This window comes from Euphorbia lathyris, chromosome 9 (assembly GCF_963576675.1).
Source record: "Euphorbia lathyris chromosome 9, ddEupLath1.1, whole genome shotgun sequence".
NCBI classification, from domain to species: Eukaryota; Viridiplantae; Streptophyta; class Magnoliopsida; order Malpighiales; family Euphorbiaceae; genus Euphorbia; species Euphorbia lathyris.
Window position 1 is genome coordinate 74,147,944 of NC_088918.1, and position 27,960 is coordinate 74,175,903.

At 33.8% G+C, this 27,960-nt stretch overlaps 1 protein-coding gene across 5 annotated transcripts; it reads left to right on the forward strand.

The window, feature by feature from the left end:
• The first annotated feature begins 22,211 nt into the window (after window positions 1–22,211).
• Window positions 22,212–27,937, forward strand: LOC136205761 (UBP1-associated protein 2A-like). Of its 5 annotated transcripts, none has more exons than XR_010676068.1 (3): window positions 22,212–23,779; window positions 25,515–25,598; window positions 27,553–27,937. XR_010676068.1 is itself a non-coding variant. In XM_065996518.1 (2 exons), the coding sequence occupies exon 1, from the start codon at window positions 22,292–22,294 to the stop codon at window positions 23,765–23,767; it is 1,476 nt and encodes a 491-aa protein (XP_065852590.1). In that variant the 5' UTR covers window positions 22,212–22,291; the 3' UTR covers window positions 23,768–23,779; window positions 24,342–24,733. The 5 variants fall into 5 exon arrangements, 2 of the variants coding, with proteins under 2 accessions (XP_065852590.1, XP_065852589.1); XR_010676067.1 differs by having other exon boundaries at window positions 27,556–27,937; XR_010676069.1 differs by having other exon boundaries at window positions 27,601–27,937.
• Window positions 27,938–27,960: the final 23 nt, after the last annotated feature.

Here is a 27,960-nt window from a genome sequence, read left to right on the forward strand (position 1 = left end):
TCCCCCCGAAAGGTTAGGATTAGCTCCCTATTTATAGAGTTAGGAAGGAAACCCTAATGCCTCAGGGGTAAAAATGGCATTTACAAAGTGTTAAATGGGCTTTTAGGGCCTTGATCCGCGAATTTCAGCAAAGGGAAAGGCGCAGGCGCGCCTTCCCCCGCCTCGTCTCGTCGAGACAAGGCCTGTCTCGACGAGACGAGGGCTTGTCTCGCCGAGACAGGTGATGTCTCGCCGAGACAGGTCCTATTTGAGGAACTGTGGCTCTGGCTTTTATCTGATTAGGTCCTTGGGCTTCCGAAAAGTGCTCTAATGGTCCCTGACGAATCCAAAAAGTGCTCTGATGGTCCCTGAATGATCCGGAAATGCTCCAATAGGCTTGGGTCTGGTTCGAAAATGCACGAAAGGTCCCTGAAAATCCCTGAAAATGCCAAAAATAAGGGAAATTGCTAATTTAAACTAAAAGATAATAAAACGCTACTGAAATTAAAAGGAAATAAAGCAAAAGGAAGTTAAAAGGGGCCTAAAAACCCTATACAAATGGGAGCTATCAGTGAGCTGCCTACTCAATAAGCATAATTACCTATGTTCATATACATAAATACACACACACACACACACATATATATATATATATATATATATATATATATATATATAATTAATTTCATGCATCTTAATATTTAATAAATCAAACAATCAACCATCAATCAATCAAAAATAAGATATATACATATCATCTCGTACGTGACTCGATTTACTTCAAATAATAAAATTATAATTTATTATCTTTATTTTTTAAGGGCCCATCTAGACCTAAGTGAAATATACTGAATGGTCTCATGGTTAACAATATTCCAACGTATGTCTACGCTATCGCCCCCAGTTCCAGGACACAGTACAAGCTCAATAGAGTAAAATAACACCCTACCCAGGTGTCTGTGATCATAGTATCAACAAACCTCCAGACCATTGAATATACCCATCCAAGCTAGCTATTTATATTTTGTTCTAATTCAAACATAATCCAACACGATTTCATATTTCATAATTCATAATATTTTGAACTTGTATACATTCCCATTCTATCATCATATAATTTCATAGCTAATCTTAATAGGTAAATACATAAGTAACACACGATTTCAAAAGAGAAACAAAACCTTATATCAATAAATTCAATTATACACGGAATATTTGAAACTCCACATCTCAAATCACCATATATATAAATCAAATGATAACCAAATACTCAACCTTAATTCAACATACATTTTATTTTCTTTGATACCATATCAACACACACTCACATATGCAATTAAGTTTACCTCTCGTTCCAAAATGCTAATAAAATTATTCGGGTTCTAATTAACTTGTTACTAGCTCCCCGGAGTTTCACCGGAGCATGGTGGTCGGCCGTCGAAAGTTCGTCGGAGATGTCGGAATCGTGAACCGAGACTATCACGAGATAGCCAACAATTAGAAGACTCCAAAAGTACACCCCTTTCACAAATAAAATCGCCTAAAAGATCGAGATCTAACACTTTCCCGATGAAAATACCCGCTTCGGTCGCTATACTATTTGCTTAGAAAAATATCAACAGTGGTCTTAAAATCTTTCTCACGAAATAAAGAATTTAATGACGCAATTTTCGTTTCGAGGGGCTGCTAAACTATGGAGTTATAATGAAAAATGGAATCGAAGAAAATAAGAAAAATAAAGAGAAAGGAAGAGCAGGTTATGTTTTTGGAAGAATCTGATTTTCCCTATATCTGATAACGAATAGACAAAATAATAATAATAATAATAATCTTTGATAACTAACAAGATATTAATATTAATAATAACAATAATAAAAATGGAATAAGTCCACTTAAATGTTAACGTTAATCAAATAAATAATAATTATCACATATATCAAAATCTTAATAATAAAAAAATAATAATCTAAATTTTAGAAAATAATTGGTGAGTGATTAATAAAAATTTAATAACTTGATTTTCTTTTTATATATACTATAATTATATACGAAAATTTTATTTCAAAATACATTTTATAAAATTCCGGATGTTACATGTTCAGTCCAACCCCGAACGGAATATGATAAATCTGATTATTACCATCTTTGCCAACTGCAATATATAATTGGCCGGGATATTTACCTTTAAAAAACTCTGTCAACATAAATAAAAATTTGAATATGTTCTTTAAACGCTTTAAATGAAGGACCCATAGCCATGAAGAAGTACTTGAAGTGTCATCATCGTCAATTTCAATATGGGTCCATGTACCTCGATTGCATTTCTTCAATGTTTCGTAGTAGTTCGATAACAACATATATGACTCTTCTGGTGAATCATCAACATCTTCTAAAGCCCAACATCTCGCTTTCCAAGCTTGCATGTAAGACATGTTGATTTATACACTTTCTTAAAATCTTTAACAATGTCTTTTATTCGATACACTCTACCATCGAGATCAGGCTTATTGGCAAGTAGTATACTGACAACTCATTTCCCCGCTTGCTTATGTTGTGGTAATATTTGATCTTAGACACATGTGTGTTGGTGCATCCCATCCATTCTTCGAAGATCGAACATACTGGAATTCTATATCGCAATAGCTCTAGCCCACCATTTACATTTATCAATGCTGACATCTAACTTTAAACAAGAACTTGAGATTTGTACACTTTTCATCAGAACCTATTCTTAACTGCATGTTTTCCAAGTGCATCTTGCAATTATCATTTGTTTGAGAATATATCGTGCACCTTTAAACCGATCACGCCTTTTGATGCACTATATACAATAAGAATCATATGTGCATCATGGACCTCTGGCCAAAATGGATCTGTCCTCCTTCTTTCTTCATCCGTCTCATAAATACTTAATGGGACATCGTCACCTCATGCATTTATTTTGGGAGCACCTTAACGATGAGGTTGTTTTTGCTGGATAATTTGTTCATCATCATCATCATCATCATCATCATCATCATCATCATTATTAGGGTTATAAGGACCCCCAAATATCTTCTTTATATAATGTTTCTTCGGGATACAAAAATGCATTCTTGGTAAATATCATCTAAATCAGGGTTGGATTTGAGGTTGAAATCTGTGATATTTTCTTTGCCTAACTAATTAGTGTCAACTTTAATGGTGGGATCATAACTTGATTGAACTGACACATGGTCTGGATGTGTAATATCTTTTAAGAGGTTACTCTATTAGGAAACAGACAAACGTAGGCTCAATGGGGAAAAAAATCCATTTCCTTTAACCTTAGGATCTGTTAATCATTATTTCATATCAAAGGGATTACACATTTGTACCTTTAATTGACAAACTATCTACCATTGCAAACAAAATGCCCACATAGATTTATTAATCTCCTCAACAAACCTTGATCAACCCAAGTCACTAACTTTCTTGATTAACCTTTAATAGCAATCACGAGTAGATTGCCTCTAACGTAATCCATGTGAACTGAGAAACGAGTAGGTGAAACTTAGGTAGTTGAATGTGTATAGTTAAAAGAAAGATTTGCCCCCAAATCATATGTTTAGCCGAAATACACATATAGTGTGTGTATATATACTTTTTTTCTTTTCCTAACCCTAATCTAACTAGATTTAATTTAATTAGTTAGTATTCTCATCACACTAGGTTAACTAAATTAAATAATGGAAGATAATCATTAGTCTTATCTTTATCTAATATAAATATAATTAATAATTGTAATTCTAATCTCATCAGAATTCTTAATTCCTTTTAGGATTATTATTTTCTTTATTAAGTATTATAATCACATTATAATTACTTAATTAAATAGAAACATTATCATCAATTATATCTTAATATAAATCCTATATAATTAATAACTTATTATCTCTTTATAATTATCCTTAATTTAATTAATTTCATCCATAATCATAATCTAATTATAACTATATGATAAATCAATTAAACAATTTATTTACCCTATATATATACACATTTTGGCCCACTCAACATATCCCCACATAAATTACCATTTCACCATTCAGTCTTAATTATTGTGTGTTATCTATTACGTTTTTACTACTACTAGTTGTATATGTTTACTGCAATTAACTAAAACAAATTAATTCACTCAAATGTATAACAGAATGAGTGCTCAAACTGTTTTTAACAGAATCTTCACATTCTCCTAGAGCCATAAGAAGCCAGGTTAATTTTGACGTTTACCTTTCCATATTAGGTGCAACATAATTCGATCCTTCATCAACTATATCCTTAAACGAATTCGTAACTATGGAAACTATCAAGTTACATATAAATTATAGTGGTACGTTTGTTGTACTTGTCTATGTAGAATTAACTCTGAATAGATGGGTTAAGTGAAATCCTCATTTCAACTCTTAACCGTATCACCTTGCAAGCTTTTCAAGTTAATTCTCCATAAGAGGCCATGAATATATGTAACACCCCCTTTTCGCATACCATAAATATATAGACAATAATAACTTTTTATTCGACGTATCATCAAATTGATGCGCACAAACCCAATAACATCATTTATGAAATAAAACAAACACTTAAGGACTGATGACTCCGCATACTGGTCGATCCATATGAGCATCGCTAAACATTTCATGACATTAACCTGACAAGAAAACTGATGGAGAGTGGGGTGAGCTTGGGGCCCCAGTAAGATAGTCAATTAAATACATAGCACAACCACACACGCATACAATTCAGTTTATATGTATTTAATAATTATTAGTTATCAAGCAAAACATCCAATAAATAAATATTATTATTAATTTATTCAAAGGGCCCTGCTTACTCTAGTCAAGTAATACTCAATGGTTACATGGCCATAATATCTATATCATGGGCATACCTATCATAACAAATACCCGATACCCCAATAATATTCCTCTAGGTACCCTGTCTCGGCGTCAATATCTCACGTGATCACAATATTCATTTTTATCTATTCAGTCGCAACCATTGAATATACTATCCTAGATGAACTCTTGTTCTCATAATTTTCCAGTCTTTCATATTATGCAAAGTTTATCAAATGTATAATACTCAATTTTCATTCTATTCTCAATACTCTCAGTCTAAAATCTATTCTTGTCTTTACAACCATCAATGTCAAACTCAATTCATCCACGTCACTATAGTCATCATAAATATACCAAGTATACATGTCAAGCATATAATCAAATCAATAAGCAATTATTATACCAAGTCAAATATAACACTCAAACATACAAGCACACATACTATACATTTAATTAACCACTTACCTCTAACACCCACAAATTCTAAGCATTTTCCCCGGATCTACCTTCTGCTTGATCTTCGTGTCCTAAAATAATTACATACTCACTCATTATTTACATATATGTCCATATAAATGTTATATATATATATATATATATATACATACATACATGTGAATGTCACTTACATAATATGCTATGAATTAGCCTTAAATTTGTAAATAATCTGCACTTAGAATTTTATAAAATAAAGTTTAAGCAAAAGTTACCTAGATTTAATAGTATATATGCATATATATTATATATATTCTTAAACTACAAACCCACATCCTCACCATTAATCAATTACATACATAGGTTCTTAAAATAAAATATTATAATATAATCTACATATAATCTATAGGTACAAGAATCATAGGTAGTGAATTGCCTAATCTAATAATTTAATGTTTCCGACAATGGTAAAAGGAACAAAAATGGTGGTTCATGAATTTAAACATCTCTATTAGAAAACCCAAGAACAATGGCCAACCTTAATGCTAAAGACAAAAACTAGTAATTTCCTTGAAAAAAAAAATGATAAAGAAATTCCAATATCAAACATTAAAATATTAAATTCATAGCTTGAAGTATTCTCTTTGGTTGAACAGAAAACTAGAATTTCAGAGTTGTAGAGAGGGAAGAAAAAAACAGCGGTTAGGAGATAAAAAGCTAGGGTAGGGTATACATAAGTTTTCTCAAATATATATTTTTCATATAAAAAAAATATTTTAATATATTTTTTTATAATATATATATATATATATATAATAACTATTTTTTATACAAATATGTGAATGCATGAATTAGATTAATGTCTATTTTTTTACGGGCGTTACAGTTTTTTCCCCCTAAATAGAAATTTCATCCTCGAAATTTACGTACCGGTAATATAAAAAAGATGTGGATATTGTCATCTCATGTGTTCCTCAATCTCCCACGTGGCTTCACGTAGGGATCGATGGTGACTCCAACGAACTCTCACCATTGGAATCTCTCGCCTCCTCAGCTTCCTCATCTGGGTCTCTAATATCTCAACTGGCTCCTCCTTGTATGTCAAGTCCTTGACTACTTGAATTTCTGGTTCAGAAATCACGTGACTCGGATCCGATCGATACTTTCTTAGCATTGACACGTGGAAAACATCATGAATCTGTGATAGCTCTACTGGCACGCTAATCTATAAGCCAATGGTCCAATCCTTTCTGTGATCTCATATGGTCTGATGTATCTAGGACTTAACTTACCCTTTTTCCTAAATCGAACGATTCCTCTTCAAGGTGAAACTCTTAGGGTTTGTTTGGTTGAAAGGTTTGGGAGGGTTTGTGGAAACCCTTGTTTGGGGGAAATAAATTTAGAAGGGTAAGGGATTTAAGGGGTTTGGCAAGGGTTTGGAAGGGTTTGATTTCTTCACTTTTCTTTCAATTTTCAAACCCACCGAATTGGGGGGTTTAGAAGGGTTGAAAATTTTATTTCCAATATTGCCCTTATTAAAATTACCTAATACCAAACCAGCCTTTATTATCTTCTTATTATTTGCATATGCTACTCACTTCCTCCTCCCCTCTTTCCCGATTTCTCTTCCTCACTGGCGGAACTCCGTCACCGGTCGAACTCCGTCAACGTTGATTTAGGTCGGTTTTCTTCTATTTTTTTGTTGTTAATGTTGTGCTTTCTCTCTTCATATATTTTTTTTATTAGAATGCTGGGACGAGAATGAAGCCCAACGAAGACATCCCGACTAGGTCGGCACCCCAACGAAGAGCTCCAAACAACCCGAAAGAACCGAAAAAATGAAAAAATACAAAGAAATGAAGAAATTAAAGGAAACGAACGTGTGCTACATTACAAAGATCATCAAAAACCAAGGACTGACAAAAGGACGGAGCCGAATGCCACCAGGTTAAGGATGCAGCAGTGGTGCCGAAACGAGCGAGGCGATCAGCAGCCTGATTCCCTTCACGGTAGATGTGCGAGATTCTGAAGTTCATAATCGCGCACCGCCCCTTTGCCAGGAGAAACTCCTGCCTGAGCTGCCATGGCACTGTTACATCTCTTCCTGTGAACAAGCCGACCACGTAAGACGAATCAGATTCAACCCAGAGGTTGTGCCATTCCCGCTCCCAGGCCGAGTCAATCGCAAAGAGAACCGCCCTAAGCTCAACAATGTGCACAAATTGACTGATAACGCGGAAAGCAAAGCAACCTCTGACGAATCCCCGAGCATTGTGGAAAATACCCCCGCACCTCCATCACCAGACGGACCTGATGCTGAACCATCTGTATTTACCTTAACCCACCCGGGAGGCGGGGATACCCATCTCACAACCCTGTAGTCCGGCTCCGGCGGAGGTCTGCTGCGCTGCGGATCAGTATAAAACCCGACACTCTCACTTGAAGGCTCGTAAATGTAGGTGAACAGCCAGGCCACTAACCTTTGGATTGAAGGAAGCTCGCTCTCAAAAATCGATTTGTTTCTAGTATGCCATATATACCAGGGGCAGGTTATAAGCGCTATCAACCACCATTTACGCTTTCTGCGAGCGATCCTTTGCCTCAGCAGGCCAGGGAAATCACTGACTCGAGTAAGATTGACCGCGTAGCCGAAGTGGGTCCCAATGGCACCCTAGAGCGCAGACGCAACAGCGCAGGTTGCAAAGAGGTGGTCTGTCGTCTCTTCGTGCTCCTTGCACAACTCGCAACGTGAGGCAAATGAGAAGCCACAACGCCTCAAAGCCATGTGATCTGTAAGCCGGTTGTGCAACATCAACCAGCAAGTGACCGACCTCCGTGGAGGGATAAACGGTTGCCAAATTTCCCGACCCCAATCCTTCGTACCAGCCGATGCAATATGCTCGTAGTAGATTTTCGCTGTTAGCTTCCCGGTATCCGACCCAGTCCACACGTAGACGTCCCTTTCCTCCAATCCCAAATTAATCCGCAAAATATTCAACTGAATGTCGATAGGCAAGTTTTGGATATTTATCCAAGTACCGTTTGCACGGAAGCTGCTAACCGGGACCTGCAGAGAGCGCTGTTCTTTACTCGGAATCCCTAGCTGATCGGCAATAGTGGGAGTGATCCACGCGTCAGTGTAGAATTTCAAACCCGAGTTGGTCCATATCCACCACATGGCATTGTCTCTGATATTACAGAAAATGAGCCGGCAAGAAATCCAAATGGAAGAGTTGGTTAAGTACTGTTTTGGTTGCCCATAGATGGTGAGGAATCTCCCTCGAAGGAGCCCGACAATGTAGGACTCGCCTTGGAGAAGCTCCCAGCAGAACTTCCCAAGCAAAGAAGAGTTGAATAACCTCAGGTCCTTAATCCCAAGCCCACCTCCCTTTTTATGTTGACAGCAAATCGACCATGGAACCACCACCAGCTTGCGCGAGTCTCGGTTTCCTGTCCAAAGGAAGTTCCTGATTGATCGATTAATTCTTTTGAGCAAATCCATCGGCCACTTGTAGACAAGCAGGGAGTGAATAAGAGCGCCATGAAGCGTCGACTGGACCAAAGTTACCCTCCCAGCAAAAGACAGCGACTGCCCCTTCCACAAACTGAACTTAGACAGAAACCTATCAACAATTGGTTGTAAGAATCGCTTTTTTGGAGCCCCGATAAACAGGGGGACGCCAAGGTAAATGAAGGGCGGCTCTGCAACCCTAGCCCCAAGGAGCGCAGCAAGTCTAGTTTTCCTGTGTCCTCCGATATGAGCACCAAAATAAATTTCAGATTTGTCCCAATTCACCACCTGCCCAGAAATTGCTGCATAAAATTGAAAAACATCTTTGATTCTTTTCATATTTCTTAAAGTGGCCTTCCCAAAGAGAAGCATATCGTCGGCGTATAACAGATGAGTCGGAAAGTGCGCCCTAAAGGTGTAAACCATAGGCGCGATAAGACCCTGATGCTCAAGCTTTTGAAGCCATCTGCTGAAGAAGTCCTCCGCAATTCCAAATAAAATGGGAGAGAGGGGATCCCCTTGCCGAACCCCACAAGAGCAACCAAAATAGCCTTTCGTAGTGCCCCCAAGCATAATTGATATTTTTGTCGAGCTCAGGATTTCCAGGATCCAATCCCTAAAATGAAGCGAGAACCTGAATGCCTCCATAACCGACAACAAGAAATTCCAATCAAGGGTGTCAAACGCCTTACGAATGTCAATTTTTATTGCCATATTGCCACCAAAGCAACGCTTACCCAACATATTTATCCCTTCAGACGCAGCTGCAATGCAGTGGTGAATATTCCTCCCCTTTATGAAGCCAAACTGATTATCAGAAATAATATTTGCAGCTACCGGGGCGAGCCTGTCAGCAAGGATCTTAGCAATAATCTTGTAGCTAAAGTTACTCATGGCAATAGGCCTGAATTGCGAAATATCAGTAGCATCACTGACTTTGGGAAGAAGCACCATAAGACTGGAATTCATACCCGGGAAAATGCGACCAGAGTCGAAGAAGCTAAAAATCATACTGCAGACGTCTCCGCCCACTACGTCCCAGAAGTGTTGGTAAAAGATTCCACCAAATCCGTCCGGACCCGGAGCGCCATCCCGATTCATACTGAAGACGGCCGTCTTAACCTCCTCCACAGAAGGTCGACGCAATAAGCTGTCATTATCCTCCATTGTTACCAAAGCCGGAATCGTGTTAGCAATTTCACTCAAATCAGTCGGCTGCGAGCTCCCGGTGAATAGCGAGGAGTAGAAGTTTATGATATGTACATGGGTTTAAGTTAATTTGTTCTATTTTTGGTTGTGCTTTTGTAAATGGTTTTCTTCATACGTTTTCTTCTATTTTTGATCTGTAAATTGTTGCTATGTACTTGGGATTAGGTTAATTTCTGGTTGTATTTTTTAAAATCTGTTATCTTTTGGCTGTGTTTAGATTTGTTCTTTATGCTTGATTTGTAAAATTTTACTCTACAAACAACAAATATGTGGCAGCAAATATGATTATTATTGTCTTTATTTGTATAGGAAAGACTTTTGTAATTACAAAAGCAGTAAGTTTATGGTTTCGGCAACTTGTGTATATACAAATTTTTTTATTTTAGTAACAAATTAAGTATTGTTTCATGGCATTTACAAGATTAAGTTTATGGTTCATGTGCTTGCTATTTAGATTTTTTCAGTTCATCACTTTCTTTGTGTATCTTTTCTTCTTGTCAATATTTTTATGCTAGTGCTCAAGTAATGATTATCTATTTTATTAGGATGGATGACAAAGTGAAACTTATCATATTAATGCATCATTTATATAAATTAGTCGGAGTTCAAGTTGTTTGTGTTGCTGCTTGTTGGTATATGAGACATAGACGTCTACTTAGGAACAATATGGCTCATATGACACGTGAAATTAAGCTTGAAAGTGAACGAGTACGAGGTGAAATATTGGATCATCTATCTTTAAACAACCTCTGACATAATGTGATAAGAATAAGTTATAGTGGGTTTACTGGGTTGTGTGATTTATTAATTAGAGAGGGTGGTCTTAGACCAACTATACAAACAAGCGTTGAAGAACAAGTTATAAAAACACTTTGGTTACTAGGACAGAATGTATCTCAACACGAACTTGCACTCATCTTTCGTCGTTCATCTGAGACAGTAAGTCAACATTTTCATAATGTGTTAAATGCTATAATCGAATTGGAGGAACTTTTTTTCAAACAACCTGATGGTACACACGTTCTGTCTGAAATATCCAGCCACAGGAAATTCTACCCATATTTTAAGGTGACCAAATTATCCATTAACTTTTATAAAATTACATATTAGTATATTATTCTTTAAGTGTTTAAGTCAAAAATTTAATGTAGGGTTGTGTTGGTGCTATTGGTGGAACACATGTTCGAGTGAAGGTGTCGAATACAGAAGCTCCTAGATATCGTGGGAGGAAAGAATACCCAACACAAAATGTTTTGGCTGCGTGCACATTTGATTTGAAATTTACTTATGTGCTAGCTGGGTGGGAAGGGACAACATCCGATTCCAGGATAATTAAATATGCATTAAGCAGAGAATTTCCCCTAAAAATTCCTGAAGGTGATTCTCAAAATAATTTTTTTATTAGGCTTTTCTTTATATAGTTTAAATACACTTGTGACAAAATTCATTACATGTTTAGGAAAATATTATCTTGTCGATGCTGGATTCATGTTGAGGAGAGGACTTATTACACCGTATCAAGGGGAACGATACCACTTGAAAGAGTATTCAAGGAATCCACCGTGAAATGCACGTGAGCTTTTCAATCTACAACATGCATCTTTGCGTAATGCGATTAAGCGGTGTTTTCAAGTACTTAAGAAGCGATTCCCTATAATAGGAAGCGGAACAAAGTCAAATTACTGTGTTAAGACACAAGATAAGATAATTGTTGCATGTTGTATTCAATACTTGAACAAGTGGATGAGAAAATTCTCAATCGGAACAATTCAGAAGATGAACAACATAATGCAAGGGAAAATAATGAAAAAACTAGACAAGGAGAGATAGTGAGAGATTTAATAGCAGCTGATATATGGGTTGATTATACTCGATGAGTGTTTAGTTTTTAAATTGTTGTAGTAACATATAAGTTGTCTTGGATATGATTGGTGTTATTGAATTTTAAGTTGGTGTTATTCAATTTTAAGTTGTTTGAATATGATTTATCTTTCTTTTTGCATTTATTAAATACACTTATTATACTTATTATTTTTTATGTAGTTGCCAAAATGCCACGTGCTCCAAAGGCTCAAACTGTTACTTGTAATTGGACGGCTGAAATGGATGCCGCTCTAATTGATGAGTATGTCTATCAAGATAAAATAGGAAATAGAATTGGTGGAACATACATTACCTGTGCATTGGAAGACATTGTTAATGAGTTAAAGCGTAAGTTCCCTAATAAGCCTATTGACAATGAGAAAACTCAAAATCGCATGAAAACTATCAAGAAGACATTCAATCATTGCTATAATATCTTTAAGAACGGAATGGGTGGCTTTTCGTGGAATCCGGTTCTAGAAATGTGGGATGTCGAACCCGAAGTTTGGCAAAAATTAATTGAGGTAACATTATTGTTCACTAACTCAATCAATTAGAAATTTATTTAATTCATTTTTTTCATGTTTTTTTCATTATAGGCTCACCCAAGTGCTAGTGAATGGAAAAACAAACGTATTAGGAATTATGATAAGTTGGTTAGTCTTTATGGGCAAGATAGAGCATCCGGAGAGCATGCTGAATGTGCAGCAGATATTAGGCGAAAAAGAGTGAGAGATGCACATTCGGCCACAATTGATGGGATTGACTTTATGGTTTCTCAAAATAAGATATCATTGGACAATACTATGGATAATATGGGTGATAGTGTGAATGTAGGTGAACATGAAACTGTGGTTGAAGAATTCTCGACTCCTAGCGGGATAAGAGAGCAAGAATTATTTGAAAATCTAACTTCATCTAGATCAAAAAAAGAAAAAAAACTGAAATGGATGAAATTACTTCTATGACTAAATCAGTGGACAATGTGGCTAAAGCTATAGCTAAATCGAGTGATGATTTGGTACGCATTTTCAAACCCAAGGAGCTTACGAAGGATTTTGATATGTGGAAATATGTAGAGGAGATTAGAATAGACCCATGGCTATATTATGTTGCTTGCACGTATCTTTTGGACAATCCACAAAGGTTGGACTTCTTGAATTCAACACTTATAGCTCATCGAAAGAATTTGTTGATGTTGTGGATTGATCAAGGTTGGTTAAAGAGATTTCATTTTATTTTTATTTTTATAATCCAAAATTCAATTTAACCTTTCTATTTTTGTTTGTAGGCTCTTGATATGGGATCAAATCATATTGGACGTGCTTTTTGTCATGGATCATGTCATTTTGGATCAAGTTATTTTAAACTGTGTTATGAATTTAGTGTTTAAATTTTTCACAGACTTGTGTTATTACTTAAGTCATTAGAATGTCTATTGTTATGAAATACAGTTGTCTGTATTATTCACTTTTAATTCTGGATAATTTAGATTGGAAGACTTTTTTTAGATAATTTTGGTTGAAAGACATTTTTTATTTTTTGTTGTCAATTATTTATTCTTAAGTAGCAATTTTTATTTATATACTTATTTATTAGTATTTAAGAGTATTGACGGAAATGTCTATGAAAATTGGATAGTTGATTTAGATATGTAATTAAAAAAAGTTGTATGTAATATGATTTAATCACATGGAAAGTACCTAATATACATAATTAATTGAGTGGGACATTTTAGTCATTTTATAATGCTTCATTCCCTTACAAACCCTTCATTCCAAACAAGGGAAAGGTACAAACCTTTATAAACTCTTACCATCCAACCAAACAAGGGTAAGGTTAGTGCTTCCCTTCCCCTTCCCCTTCCTCTCCCTTCGCTTCCCTTCCATTCCCTTCCCTTATTTACCCTCCACAACCTCCTATCCAATCAAGCCCTTAAGAACACACAATCTCCTACTTCGTACTCCATCTCACGACGATGCTTATCAATATAAATTTTCTGCCTGTCTTGTGCTGCCTGTATACACTTCTTTACTGTTTCGACCTTCTCAAATGTCTCATGTACCAATTCAGGTCCTTCCAACTGCCCCATGCCTTCGACATCCCAACAAATAGGATTCCTGCATTTTCTTCCATACAAAGCCTCATAAGGTGCCATCCCAATACTAGAATGGAAACTATTATTATAAGCAAACTCAATCAAAGGTAAATGCTTATCCCAATCTCCCTGAAAATTCAATACATAAGCCCTCATCATATCTTATAGGGGTAAGAATGAACTGAATCCCACATCGGAAATGGAGAAAGAGTGATTGAGGCTTATTAGTAAGATGAGAATCCAATACATGCAGATGCGTTTTAAAGCTGTGAGGCCCAAGTTGTTGGATTTGGGCAAGAGCGGACAATATCTACATGGTATTAGACAGAGTGTTACAATTGGTATCAGAGCCAACTCTCCACATACGATGTGTGCTTTAGGGACAAACCAGACGGAAGCTAGTGGGCCTGTAATGACCCGGTCCGGAGTGGGTGGCGTCGGGGTAGAGACCTGAGCAAGGAGCGGCCTTAAGAGATGGCGATGGGGGTAGGAATGAACTGAATCCCACATCAGAAATGGAGAGAGAGTGATTGAGGCTTATTAGTAAGATGAGAATCCAATAGATGCAGACACGTTTTAAAGTCGTGAGGCCCAATGTGTTGGATTTTGGGTCAGAGCGAACAATATCTACATGGTATTGGGCAAGGTGTTACAATATATCTCCTATTTATCAGGGGTGATGAATGCTCACTCTATCATTAACTATCCCATAATTACTTTATGTGATACCTAATGCCTGCCCGGACACACCCTAGGTATCAATCCTGTATGGATCGTGTTATAACAGAGTCGAAGCATCACACTCCACAATCCAAAATCACTAATTAATGATTGTTTGAGTCTAAGGATTACTTATACCTACTAATACATTTGAGATAAGACATATGACATTAGATAAATTCATCCATCTTGTTATCTCAAGTCGGATCCTCAATCTTAATGAACTTCTTCACTAGATCCACACAACTGTCTAAATATCTGAATACCTAAAGCTTGTGAGACCAACTTTCTGTTCATGAACATAAGACATTGTTACATGCAAGTCTTTATGGTATTAAGTTAATCCCTTAAACATAATACTTGACCCGAGGCAATTTAAGTTTATCAATTAATTAATTAGATCATAAAGTATAATCTCACTTCATGGTTGTATGAACACTTTATGATTACTTCTATAAACTTGAGATTTCTTTTATTTAACATGTTCAGTTGTGAATAAAAGATAAATACTTTTATATAGTTAAGCTTACTATATCATATAAATCAAATGACTTAATAATGAATAATTCATCTATTAACATATTATGTCCTAAAATAATTGTCTATAGGACACAAAACCAACATACTCATCCCGACATTCTCCTTCTTCATAACTCGCGGTAGTTATGCATCTATTCTTCACGGTTCAAAAGTAACATATAATGGGATCACATTGCTTGGATTCGTTCAGTAATACTCTATGAAGCATTGAACATACTAGAATCAACAATACGTACTACTACGCTAATAACTTTGTTTGGACTGTAAGTTCTTTACATGGCCATATACATGTCAAATGAGGTTGAATCAACACATGTAGAAGTGTATATTCTCTATTGTAAAATCTCGAAGTTGATTTTTGTTGAAGGCTTAATCAACTTCGATTCACCACCCACGTATGTCATGGCTTCAGGGGCGGTCCTGACATTTTATGGCCCCAGGGCGAAATAAGAGATAAGAGACCCCTAATTAAAAAAATGTACGTTTAAAATATAAATTTAGATCTATTGTAGACCTAAAATATCATATTATTTGGTCCATTTTAGGCTAAATGAGTATTATAACTATATCTATAATAAAAAAATTATATATATATATAGTAACAAAAATTAGGGTCCCTAATTGAAAAAATGTACGTCTAAAATAGAAATTTGGATCCATTTTAGGCCTAAATATCATATTGTTATCATATTATTTGATCATTTTAGGCCTAAAATGAGTATTATAACTACATTTATAATAAAAAAATGACTTAATAATATATATAATTATAATAATAAAAAATTGGGACCCTTTTTGGCTGTGGTCCCTACGCGACCGCACTCCTCGCCTATGCCCAGGGCCGACTTTGCATGGCTTTTTCATCTGTTTTCCATTGGTCGTTCCATGTGATCGCACACAAAATATGGTCGATGGACAAATTACTACTGTTGAGAAATAAATACATTATCAAAACAAATGAAAGGAAAACAGTCAAAAGTATCATATCCTTTTTGCAATTCAAACAACTGCGGAACATGCAAAAAACTATGAAAACAATTTGATTCACAGTACTTTACAGTTAATTTAAGGTTTAATTACAAGTAGATGCCATGTGATTACACAGATTTGTAGATGGGTACATGTGGTATTTTTCTTTACAAACGCAACCCTGTGGTTGTAAAATTTTGCATTTTATTTCACTTTGCCAAATTTAGACGATAACGACCTCAAAATGAAAATTTTCAAGAATTAAAGTTGTTTAATATCATATTTACTATGAAACCATATTTTTTATTTTTCAAAATCGTCATTTTTTTAGTTTTCTCTCTCTAAACATTAACTTTCTCTCTCATAAAAAAATAACACCTAAATGACCTCAAACCTAAAAAGTTGAAGAATTAAAGTTGCTTAAAACATCATTTAGTGGTTGGAAATTTTTATTTTGAGGTCGTTATCGACCAAATTTTGACAAAGTGAACCAAAGTGCAAAATTTTGAAAACCATAAGGTTTTATTTGCAAAACAAACAAACACAAGTACCCATCTGTAATTTGGCGAAACCACGTGGCATCTACATGTAATTAAACTTAATTTAATTGTGAGTACAATTTGCTTCATAGTTAATTTAACTACGAAGAAATTTTGCTTCGTAGATAAATTAACTGCAAACCCTATTCCTATAAACCTAAAACCTCGACAATATGGAGGCTTGTGCTTTGCAGTTTATGATTATATGGAGCTAATTGCTTCACAATTTACGATTCTATTCTATGTAACAAAATAGCAAACTGTGAACTCATTAGGTTGGATTTGCCTTCCAAATTTCAACATCCCAATATGCAAAACTAATTTAAAATACATAGAACTAAATTATATAAAAGATTTTATGTATGTAAAATCAACAAAATACTTACATGAAGAACTTGAATCTTAGGTTGATGTATGAAATTAAAAATTGAATTACATAAAGGATGAGAAGTGAAGTATAAGTGATGTTAAATGTTAATATGTATACTAAGGGTATTTCGGAAAAGTAAACAACGAAAGTGTCTAGTTTGGTAGCATGTGTTGTAATGAGTCTAAAAATATAAATAGGTTTCTCAATTGGGTCATATTTATAATTAACCCAATAATGCTTAAAGATTATAGTTCCAAACCATTTGGATTAAATCCAATATGAATTCGGAGCAGATAGATGGATCGATATCCATTTAAGGCATTAAGTGACCTGACGAGTTAAACCCCGAAATAAAAACAAATGGGCTAAGCAAAATGGGTGAATTTTAGAAATGCCTCTTATAAAATTTACACCAAAAAGCCACCAAATTATTCAACTAAAAAAGAAAAAAACTACTTCCATGAAAAGAAAGAAAGAAAGAAACTAAAGGAGAGAAGAGAGAAATGAGAAATAGAAATTAACGGTGATAGATTCAAGAACATGAATAACAATGAAACGGTAACCACGTGGTCAATTCTTTGCTTTGTGCATCGAACTTGAGGTTGACAACCAAGACATCCCCGGATAGAAGAAACAATGCATTTTTTAGAAATGTCATTAGGTTTAGTAAATTAGAGAGAGAGAGGAGTTAGGTAGAGGTTTTAGAGAGATAAATTTATAGAGAGAGGGGTTGTATAGAATAAAACATGGAAGAGAAAGAAAATGTGAGAAAAAGTAGGAGAGAGCGAATTAATGAAAGACAATATTTTGATTAAGAGTATAAAAGTAATTTAATAATGGACGAGATCACATTTAGTTTTTAAGGAGTGAAAATGAATGATGTGTTTTTGTTGAAAAAACGACAATTAATTTGTTATTATTTATCAATTTGACGCTTAAATATTCAATGGATAGATGAAATTTTGAATAACAAGTAAAGATATTTTAATTATGAGAATGACTTTTAAATTCTAAATGGTAGTCATTAGAGAATTAGATCTCATTAATAACATTAAATGAAATTAATATTTATTATTAATTATGTAAAATATTTTAGTGGTTGCACCAGTTTTAATTGTTAGTAAGATTAATTCTTTATTAAGTGAATTAATTAAGGGAAAAAACGTTCCAACAATCTGCCTATAAGAGTAATTTTTTCTTCATTTGGAACACATAAATAATTCATCTCAATTTTGTTCTCTCCAACAAATTTTGTTCAGCTCTCTAAACTTTTGTTTTGATTCGTTCGTCATATATCTTGGTTTTTTTGGTGATAGTTCAACACATACGGTTAGAATTCGACTCACACTTCTGTTTTTTCTGAGAGACAATTGTTATTTGCAACAAAATCTGTCTTAAAAAGATTTATTTTATCAGGTCTCATAATCTTATTATTCCATTCATTCGAAAGGTTTCTTATATCTAATTTATTTTAATTTTATTATTTATGTTATATTCTTCAATTTGATAAAATTATTATTCTGTTCCTATTATAGTTTCTCTATGAATTGATATTGTTAACACTTGTTGGTAAATGAACAAACATTTTTTATAAATTTAGTTTCAAATGACTAATAAATAAAAAATAGACTAAATAATTTATTAGTTCCTGTTTTTTTTCTAATACAATGTTTAGTTCTCATATTTTTAATAATACATTATAAGACCTTTAATTAGATTCAACAGTTTAATCCATCCATTCATTTAAATTACTAATTTGCCTTTACTTATTATAGGAAAATTGCATTTTTTTACCTCAATTTTAGCGTGTTTACATCTTGTCTCTAAATTTTAATTTTATATTTAAAAATATTAATATTTTAAATAATATAAATACACCTTTATATATTTAATATTTTTATTTCTCATTCATATTTTTCTCTTTATCTAATTTTAATAAATATATTATTTTATTATTTTAGTTGAAAAAAATTAAATTTCAAATTATCATTATAAACATTTTTCTATTTTATTGTTATATATAAAATAATGAAAAAAAAGAGGGACTACTAAAAAAGTTTTTGTTGGATTTTATTATTATTTACATTAATAATTTTTAGAAGATAAATATTTACATGATCAATATTGATAGTAATTCACAAAATATTTTATTCTCTAAAAAATAAAATATTTTATTAAAATAATATACTATATTTTAGTTTAAAATATATTTAAAATATTAAAGTGACATTTTTATTAAAATTAGATAGGAAAGAGAAAGAGATGGTGAGAATAATTAAAAAAATAATAAAATTGAAAAACATAAAATGTATCTTTTAAATATTTAAAATAACAGATTCTAAGTATTAAAATGTAAATACAAGAGCAAAAATGTAATTTATCTATAATAAATAATTTGAAAATTACTAATTTAAATGAAAATATAAAGAAAAAAATGTAAAGATTAATAAATCAATTACCAAAAAATTAAATGAGAAAAAGTATAGAAAGAAATTATATAGTTTCGCATATTTATAAATACGGTAACATGTTATTTTTCATACCAAGGAATATGTATTTCACATTTTAATAAAAAGACTTAATAAGTTGAGATTCTCTAAATTTGTTTCAAAAGTTTGTTTGGCCGTTTAAACGTGTCTTGTTAGTCTTTTAATTTGAATAATATTTATTAACCACATGAATTTGGTTAAAGTGATATATTGATCCCATGAACTTATTTACAATGATCCAATAACTCTATGAATTTGTTTAAAGTGATATATATTTCAACTCGACTAAATTTATAAAATAAAGATCTAATTCACTATTTTAAATCTTTAAAACAAATTTAACTTTTTTTTTCTAAACTTTAGAGTGTTTTTAGGAATTTGATCATGATATTTTAAATAAACTCAGAGGTTAATAAAATGGCTTAATACATCACCTGCTCTCTGAATTTATGCAAAAAAAACTTGATTGACCCTTGAACTTATATAGTATCTCATTATCCTTATAAACTTGCTCAATATGTCATGATTAAGTTCTTAAATCTATAAAAGTACTATAAAAATGTATAAAAGTGAGAGTTAATTTATTTTAAAGAATAAAAATCATGAATTTGACCTTTATTTTTTAAGTTTTGAATTTATTTATGATTTAGACAAATTGTAATTTATATCACTTTAAACAAATTTAAATGACAAATGGATCACTGTAAATAAGTGCAAAGGCCAATAGATAATTTTAAACAAATTAGGCGACTAATATATTATTTTAAACAAATTGAGGAGACTAACGAGACATCATGTAAGTTTAGATGACCAATCAAACTTTTTGGGACATTTTGTGCTAATAAAATACTATGTAAGTTGACAGCCAATAAGTATTTCTTTGGCCTAATACATTACCAGCTCCCTGAACTTTGTAAGTGTCTTACCAGCTCCCTAAACCTGTTTATTTCGTATCACCAACTCCCTAAACTTGTCCATAAAAGTAGATAGCTTCCTGAACTTTGCAAGTATCTCACCAACTCCTTAAACTTGTTTATTCTGTAACAACTAAATACAAAAACTTATTAAATCTAAATTACGTTTTCATCTATTCGAGAGGTAATTTTTCGCTTTTCGTACCTTTCAACCTATTATAAGAGTTAGTTTTGTAGGATTGAGAGATTGAATGGATGAGGATCGAGAGTTAGTATTATGGTTTTTGTATTTAGTTGTTATAGAATAAGCAAGTTTGAGGAGTTGGTGAGACATTTGCAAAGTTCATGGAGCTAATCTACTTTTATGGATAAATTTAAGGAGCTGGTGATACGGAATAAGCAAGTTTAGAGAGTTGGTGAGACGTTTTCAAAGTTCATAAAGCCAATCTACTAATTTGGATAAGTTCAGGGGCTGGTGATGTATTATTATTATTTTTTTCTTTTTAACAAATTCAGGTTTAACTGATGTATTATTATTTTCATTTAGGCTTAATGTTCTCCCGCCCCCTTAATTTGTCAAAATTGGTCATTTTACCTCTCCAATTCATCGAATGTCCTATTTACCTCATTAACTCTATAAAAGTGGTATTTCTCACCTCATCAACTTGTCCATTTATCCTCCAACTCATAGAATGTCCTATTTACCCACTTAACTCCACAAAAGTGGTATTTCTCACCCATTGCAATCCGTTATCGATGCCTAAATTGATACTCTGTTTTAAACGTTAAATCTATATTGGTGCTATTTTATAAGTGGAACCTAAATTGATACTTTTCCAGAAACCATAGGCCTATTTTGGTACCTTATCCTTACATATAATGTTCTTAACTTTTTTATATTAATGCTGTTGTTATTTGTATCTTTTATTCATTCTCTTTTCTATTTTTTGACTTGTTAAATTTTAATCATCTAATTATTGTAATACAATATTATTATAATAAACACACGAAGGATCAATATAATTATCAAATTAAAAAGTTGATATTAAAAAAATATATTTTCAAACTCATTTGAATAAGCCCTATTAACTTTACACTATAAAGGGGTAAGAAATACTACTTTTATAGAGTTAAGGAGGTAAATAGGATCATAAGAGGTGAGAAATACCACTTTTATGGAGTTAAATGGGTAAATAGGGACATTCGATTAGTTGGAAAGGGGCAAAATGATCAATTTGGACAAGTTAAGAGGGTGAGAAATACCATTTTTATGAAGCTAAGGGGGTAATAGGACATTCGATTAGTTAGAGGGGTAAAATGACCAATTTGAACAAGTTAAAGGACTGAAGAAGCATTAGACCTTTCATTTATTGATACTAATATATTAACTTGTTAATTTGCCTACGTTGAATTGTTGTTTTTGATCAAATTCAGTCTTGATTACATGTATCTTAATGAGCATGCAGAATTTGTTCATTCACCGTTAAATCTAGACTTATTAGAATCCTAAGGTGAAGATTCAAAGTATTTTAAGGCTTAGATTTAATAAACCCGTATCTAACGGTGAATGAGCAAATTCACTTACTTATTAAAATGCATGTCAAAAATTACACTGATCAAATATAACATATTATATATCTTGAAAATAAATAATTAAATAAATAAATAAATGGGTGGACACAACGATGGCAATGATATATAAATCAAAAACCCAAACCCTAGCGTTCTGATTTCTTATCGTCTTTCTTTTCTCATCGTAATTGAATTCCTCCTCTTTCAGCACAATATACACGACGATGGCCAAGAAGCGAAAGCACGATCCTAAGGTCGTCGAACCAACCGAACCTCCCCAAAAGCAGCAGCAACAGCAACAGCAACAGCAGGAGGAGGTAGAAGATGTTCAAAATCAACAGAAGCAGAAGGAAGTTATTGTAGAAGAACGTGTTGAAGAAACTGAAGAATACGAACAGGTCGAAGAAGAGGAGGAGGTCGAAGAAGAAGTTGAAGAGGAAGACGAAGAAGAAGAAGACGACGGCGATGAAGAACAGCAAGATCCTAACAGCACTCAGAATCTGATCTCAATCACAGCTGCTTCAGATCTAGCAGCTAACGAAGATGACGACGAAGATCCCATAGATCAACTCCTTGAACCATTCGGCAAAGATCAACTTATCAATCTGCTTCGAGAAGCAGCCGATAGCCACCGAGATGTTGCAGAGCGGATACGTAGGATAGCTGATGAGGATCCTGCACACCGCAAGATCTTTGTTCACGGCCTTGGTTGGGATACCAACGCCGAAACCCTAATCAGCGCCTTCAAACCCTACGGCGAGATTGAGGATTGCAAGGCCGTGTCCGATAAGGTCTCCGGGAAATCCAAGGGATATGGGTTTATTTTGTTCAAGAGGCGAAGTGGGGCTCGCAAGGCTCTCAAGGAACCTCAGAAGAAAATTGGTAATCGGATGACTGCCTGTCAATTGGCTTCAATTGGTCCCGTTCCAGTCGCCCCTAGTGTGTCGACTCCTATACAGCAGCAGGTATCCGAGTATACTCAGAGGAAAATTTATGTGAGCAATGTTGGATCTGATTTAGATCCGCAGGATCTGACTAACTTTTTCGCCAAGTACGGTGAGATTGAAGAAGGACCATTAGGATTAGATAAGCATTCGGGGAAGCCCAAAGGTTTTTGCTTGTACGTCTATAGGCACGTTGAGGGCGCCAGGAGAGCACTTGAAGAGCCTCACAAGAACTTCGAGGGCCATATTTTACATTGCCAGAAAGCTATTGATGGGCCCAAACCTGGTAAATCTCAGCAGCAGCAACACCACCACCATCATAATGTGCAGAAACCACATTTTCAGAGGAATAATAATCCTTCGTACGGTGGATCTTCTTCTGGCCCAGCTCATCTGATGGCTCCTGCTGCTGGACCTGGGATGGGGTTTAACCAGGGAGCTGCAGCAGCACCTGCTTTAAACCCAGCTCTTGGACAGGCACTAACTGCTTTACTTGCCACTCAGGGTGCTGGATTAGGGCTTACTAACCTACTAGGATCTCTAGGATCCGCTGCTACCCCAAGTGGTGTTCCTGGTGCAGCTCCTGGAATGCAGAGTGCATATGGAAACCAAGCAAATATAAGCCCCAGTGTGATTGGATCATATGGGAGTCAGGGAATGATGCAGGGAGGCTACTCAAATCAGCAGGTTGGCCAGGGTGGTTCTGGCAGAGGACAGCATGGTGTTGGACAATATACTCCTTACATGGGTCACTAGATATCAGCTAAGGTATGCCTTAATTATCTTGTGTCAAGTTATTTGTTTCTAGTAATTGTTTATAAGTATCCAATACGCATGCTCACAATTGTTAGTTAAATATCTTTGGAAACATAGAAGCCGAGGAGCATTATCACAAGTGCAGCAACTCTTTTCAACAATGTTCTCATTTCTTGAGTACATGGTTCTTAACTTATTTTATTGTAGTTTTATGCATGAAATAAGGATTTTATGTGTTTTTTCCATCAATTTTATCATGGCTTCATGTCGCTGCTGACTTTGGGTAAAGTTCATTTCCTTCACTCTTTTCACATTGGTATTTATATTACATAGACTGACTTGTATATTTTCATCATTGATCTCTTCCAAAAGTCAAAAGATGAGCTATTTTTTATGATTTGAATTTTTTTCCCCATAAATGTTTCACTAGTCTATTCAGTAACCTGTTTAATTTTCTACTTCATTATTTTAGTATGATCAATATTTCTTTGGTGCTGAACAGATCTTTTAATGCTTCTTTAACTATTTTGAAGGATTTAACCCATTATCCTCTTTTGAAATTGTGTTTTTACAGTTTTCTACTCATTTTGCAGATCCTATATAGCTGCATGCATCAGTGTTTTATGTAATGGCCTGCAGATTCTTCTGAAGTTTAAGGAGCTTATGCAAATGAAGTCTTTATAAATATGAACAAATGTCGCTTTTGGTTACTGGAAAGACTCTTAAAATGTCCTTTTTTTACTTAGTTTTATTCCTTCCGCATTTTCTTCTATTTTAAAATATTGTATTTTGAGAACCAGTATTTAGTTTAAAAGCTTCGGCAACTGTTTGACTATTTCCGTGGATAATTTGTACTTTGACGGCCACTGAGCTTGAGCAAAAGTTCTTCAACTAGTTTTCAGTCATGCAATGCTCTTTTGGAAGTTTATTTAAAAAAAATCTATGGTAATAAATTTGCTTAGTTAACGTGCTTTGTGATTTTTGTTTCTTATTTTTGTTGTATTTTTCTTCAGTTATTTTCAAATTGTGCTTTTAAGTTCTAAACTAGAAAGAAAGCATTCTATACCTTGAAACAAAGAATTATATATTTGAAAGAAAGCATTCTACACCTTAACAATGTGGTTGTGATTTGTAAATGACAATTTTTTAAACGCAGACCATTACAATGTGTTGTGCATGGGTCTCTATTACAGGCAAAGACTCAGTTGTCTGATTATTTATTTAATATGCACTATTAGTGATCTTTTATGCAGGTTGGCAGCCAATGTATTACTTGCAGAAATGATATGGGTTTGAGTTAATATGCATTATTAAAATTTTAAATAATATTTGATTTATGATTATTCATTGAAAATACTTTCATATTTCACTATTTTGTTCTCCTGGAATGCCTTATTTTGGAATGGGATTTTGCGATAGTGAATTGCTCTAGTTTATTTCCTTTTCCCATGAGGCACTTCAGATTCACTTAATTTCCCCCATTTTTTGAATCAAGTAATATATTGTCTCTTTCAGAGGTTTGTAAACTAGTGGGGATCGATGTTTTTAAGCAAAATATGATTATCAAAAAGGTTGGTTGGGTAATTCTTTAAATTTGTTCCAAAAATACTTTCCATTTTCTGAAGAATTAACTTGAAAGTTATGGTTTGAATCAATTTCAAGAACGAAAGGAATTCAAGGTTTTGACTGGATTTTATGTAAATTAATGTTATGTTTTTATTTCATGCATTTTTGTACATACATATAGTGGCAAAACTGCATCTGAACTCTGAAGCAAGATTACCTTATTTGATTTGGGCGCCAAAGAACAAGGTGATTGCAAGGAGTTAAGGTGAGAGTGATGTTATTACCTTTAATATAATTTTGGTGATGCACTTTGTCCTTCATGGTACAGAAATTAGCATAACAAATTCCTAGAAAAAATCTCATATAGTTTGTCTTCTAGGGTAGGCAGATATATAGCCCTGTGCTGGTTGTTGTTTGTTGATTAACACTTATGAATGTTGTGTACATGAACTATAGTTATTGTTGGTCTCGTCATGCTTCTGATATTACTTTGAACAACCAATTAAAGACATAAAGTCAGACTGTAATGAAAGGTTATTGGTATCTGATAAAGTTGATAACAGGAGGCATGGCGAACTTCTAGATGGGTATCGTAGGGTCAATGTACCCGTTGAGATAGTTGGTGAATTTTAAGCTGTATTGTATATTTCCATTGTTCTCTACTGTATTTGCTAGTTTTGATTTGACTCTTAAGCAGTATTAAAATGCCTAATCAATTAAAACTAGATCTTACTAGGCATTAGTGACATGATTGAATTGAAAGTTAACTGACGATATAATTGTAAATAATTTATTTGTTATAAGGTCCTTAAGTTTTCTTTCTGTTAACAGCTCCCTCCCGTAAAAGAACCATCTAAAAACCCGTTAATCAAAGCTATGACCAACAGATTCTTGGATGGTATTCAATGGAACTGATTAAACTGTTGACTGGAACAATACTTAGGGACCTATAAATGTACTTTTGCTAATATGAGTCGAGGACCGACAAGTGTAGTAATACCTAAGAAGTTATTATCTACCCATTATATATCATATATTGAGGATTAAAATTAGAGATATCATGCTAATTGTTGTATTGTTTATGAGTCTTAACATTTACTAGCCTGTAAACCATTTCTGTTAGTATTCCTTAGGTGCTGGTGCCTTCATCTCTTTTTTTTAGAATGAGCAAAAAAATTGTTTCTTTACAGCTTAAATTAAGTTACAGTTGCATAAATAATGTGGTTTAAAGCGTGTTTGGATAATTATAACATCAATGATTTGTTTGTTTTGCTGGAAATGCGTGCTTTGAATCATTAAGAGGTCTGAATGGGCCTAAATTTGTGTAAAACTAGCAAGTGTGACTGGTATTATTTTTTTTAAATGAAGTACCTTTGTCCACTTGATTTCACGGTTTCGTATGACGGTTCATGTTAACGACCCCGAATCATTTTGGGACTAAGGCTTTGTTGTTGTTGTAGTACCTATGTCAGTAATGGTTTCAAGCTAAACACCACCTGAGATAGGGGCTTCTAATGGTGTATTTTTACCATCTTTCATAATTGTGTTATTTATAAATTGAGCTGTCATGTCAGTTTCCAACACCCATGTGAAGTCCATTCAATTAAAAAAAAGGAAAAAGAGAATCTAAGCCATTTTGAACTTTGTTATTTTTCAAATTAATCCATTTGAAAACTTTTTTTTTTTGTGTGTTAAAGATCTTAATTTGATTTAGATTATGAGCTTCTTTAATTTTTTATACGGCAATATTTTTTTTATTTCTTTATTCATAATATATTTATAAGTATTGTTTTTTTCTAATAAAATGTATCTAAGTAATGTTATGACCAAACTATAAAATATAGTTAGACTATTGCCAGTAATTCAAATTATTCACATTTAAGGGTATATTTAAAAAAATCTGGTATAACAGAAATTGGTTTAAAACAACCACATTTTCATTTCGTGTAAATTGCATACAAGTCTTGTTTTTAAACAAAATGTTGAAACAGTTTCCTTCACTGAAATGTATGTTAAATCTTTATTCTTGCTTAAAACCAAATATTTTACAAACTACACAAATGGCCCTTCACCCAAAAACAAAGTATAACTATTTCCACAATCTCATTTTGTATTGCATATTTAATAGGCTTGGTGGGTCAATATGTGATAGACATTGGCTGGGTAGGTCAATATGTAATAGGCTGTATGTATTCCTACCCCTAAACTTCTTTTTTTAGTAGGTATATAATCTTTTGATGGGTGGGTGCTGCAATCTGTGGTACTAGGCATTTCTCGGACTTGTGACTTTTTAGCTGTGCACATTCGCGGGATGTCCATGTAGATATGTGGAAGTCATGGTCATCACTTTCATCCCGGGTGGAATTCTGGATATTCTCACTATACTATCTTCGGCGGAATACAGTGATTCAGATTTTTATATTTGTATGCGATTTTATGTATAATTCCTGTTTCTATATCATCTGAATTTTGGTTGAAAGACTAGATCACCAAATGGGAAAACAAAGATTGTATATTATATCTGGTTTGCTAATTTGTTTCAATTTTATAAATTAGATTATGATGATTATAGCATTATGAAATGGAGTACACGATGGTTATGAAGTTTGGAGAGGTTATTGAATTTT

Excerpts from the sequence above, each read along its gene's own strand:
- LOC136205761 (XM_065996518.1), top strand. The coding sequence starts at position 22,292 with ATGGCCAAGAAGCGAAAGCACGATCCTAAGGTCGTCGAACCAACCGAA.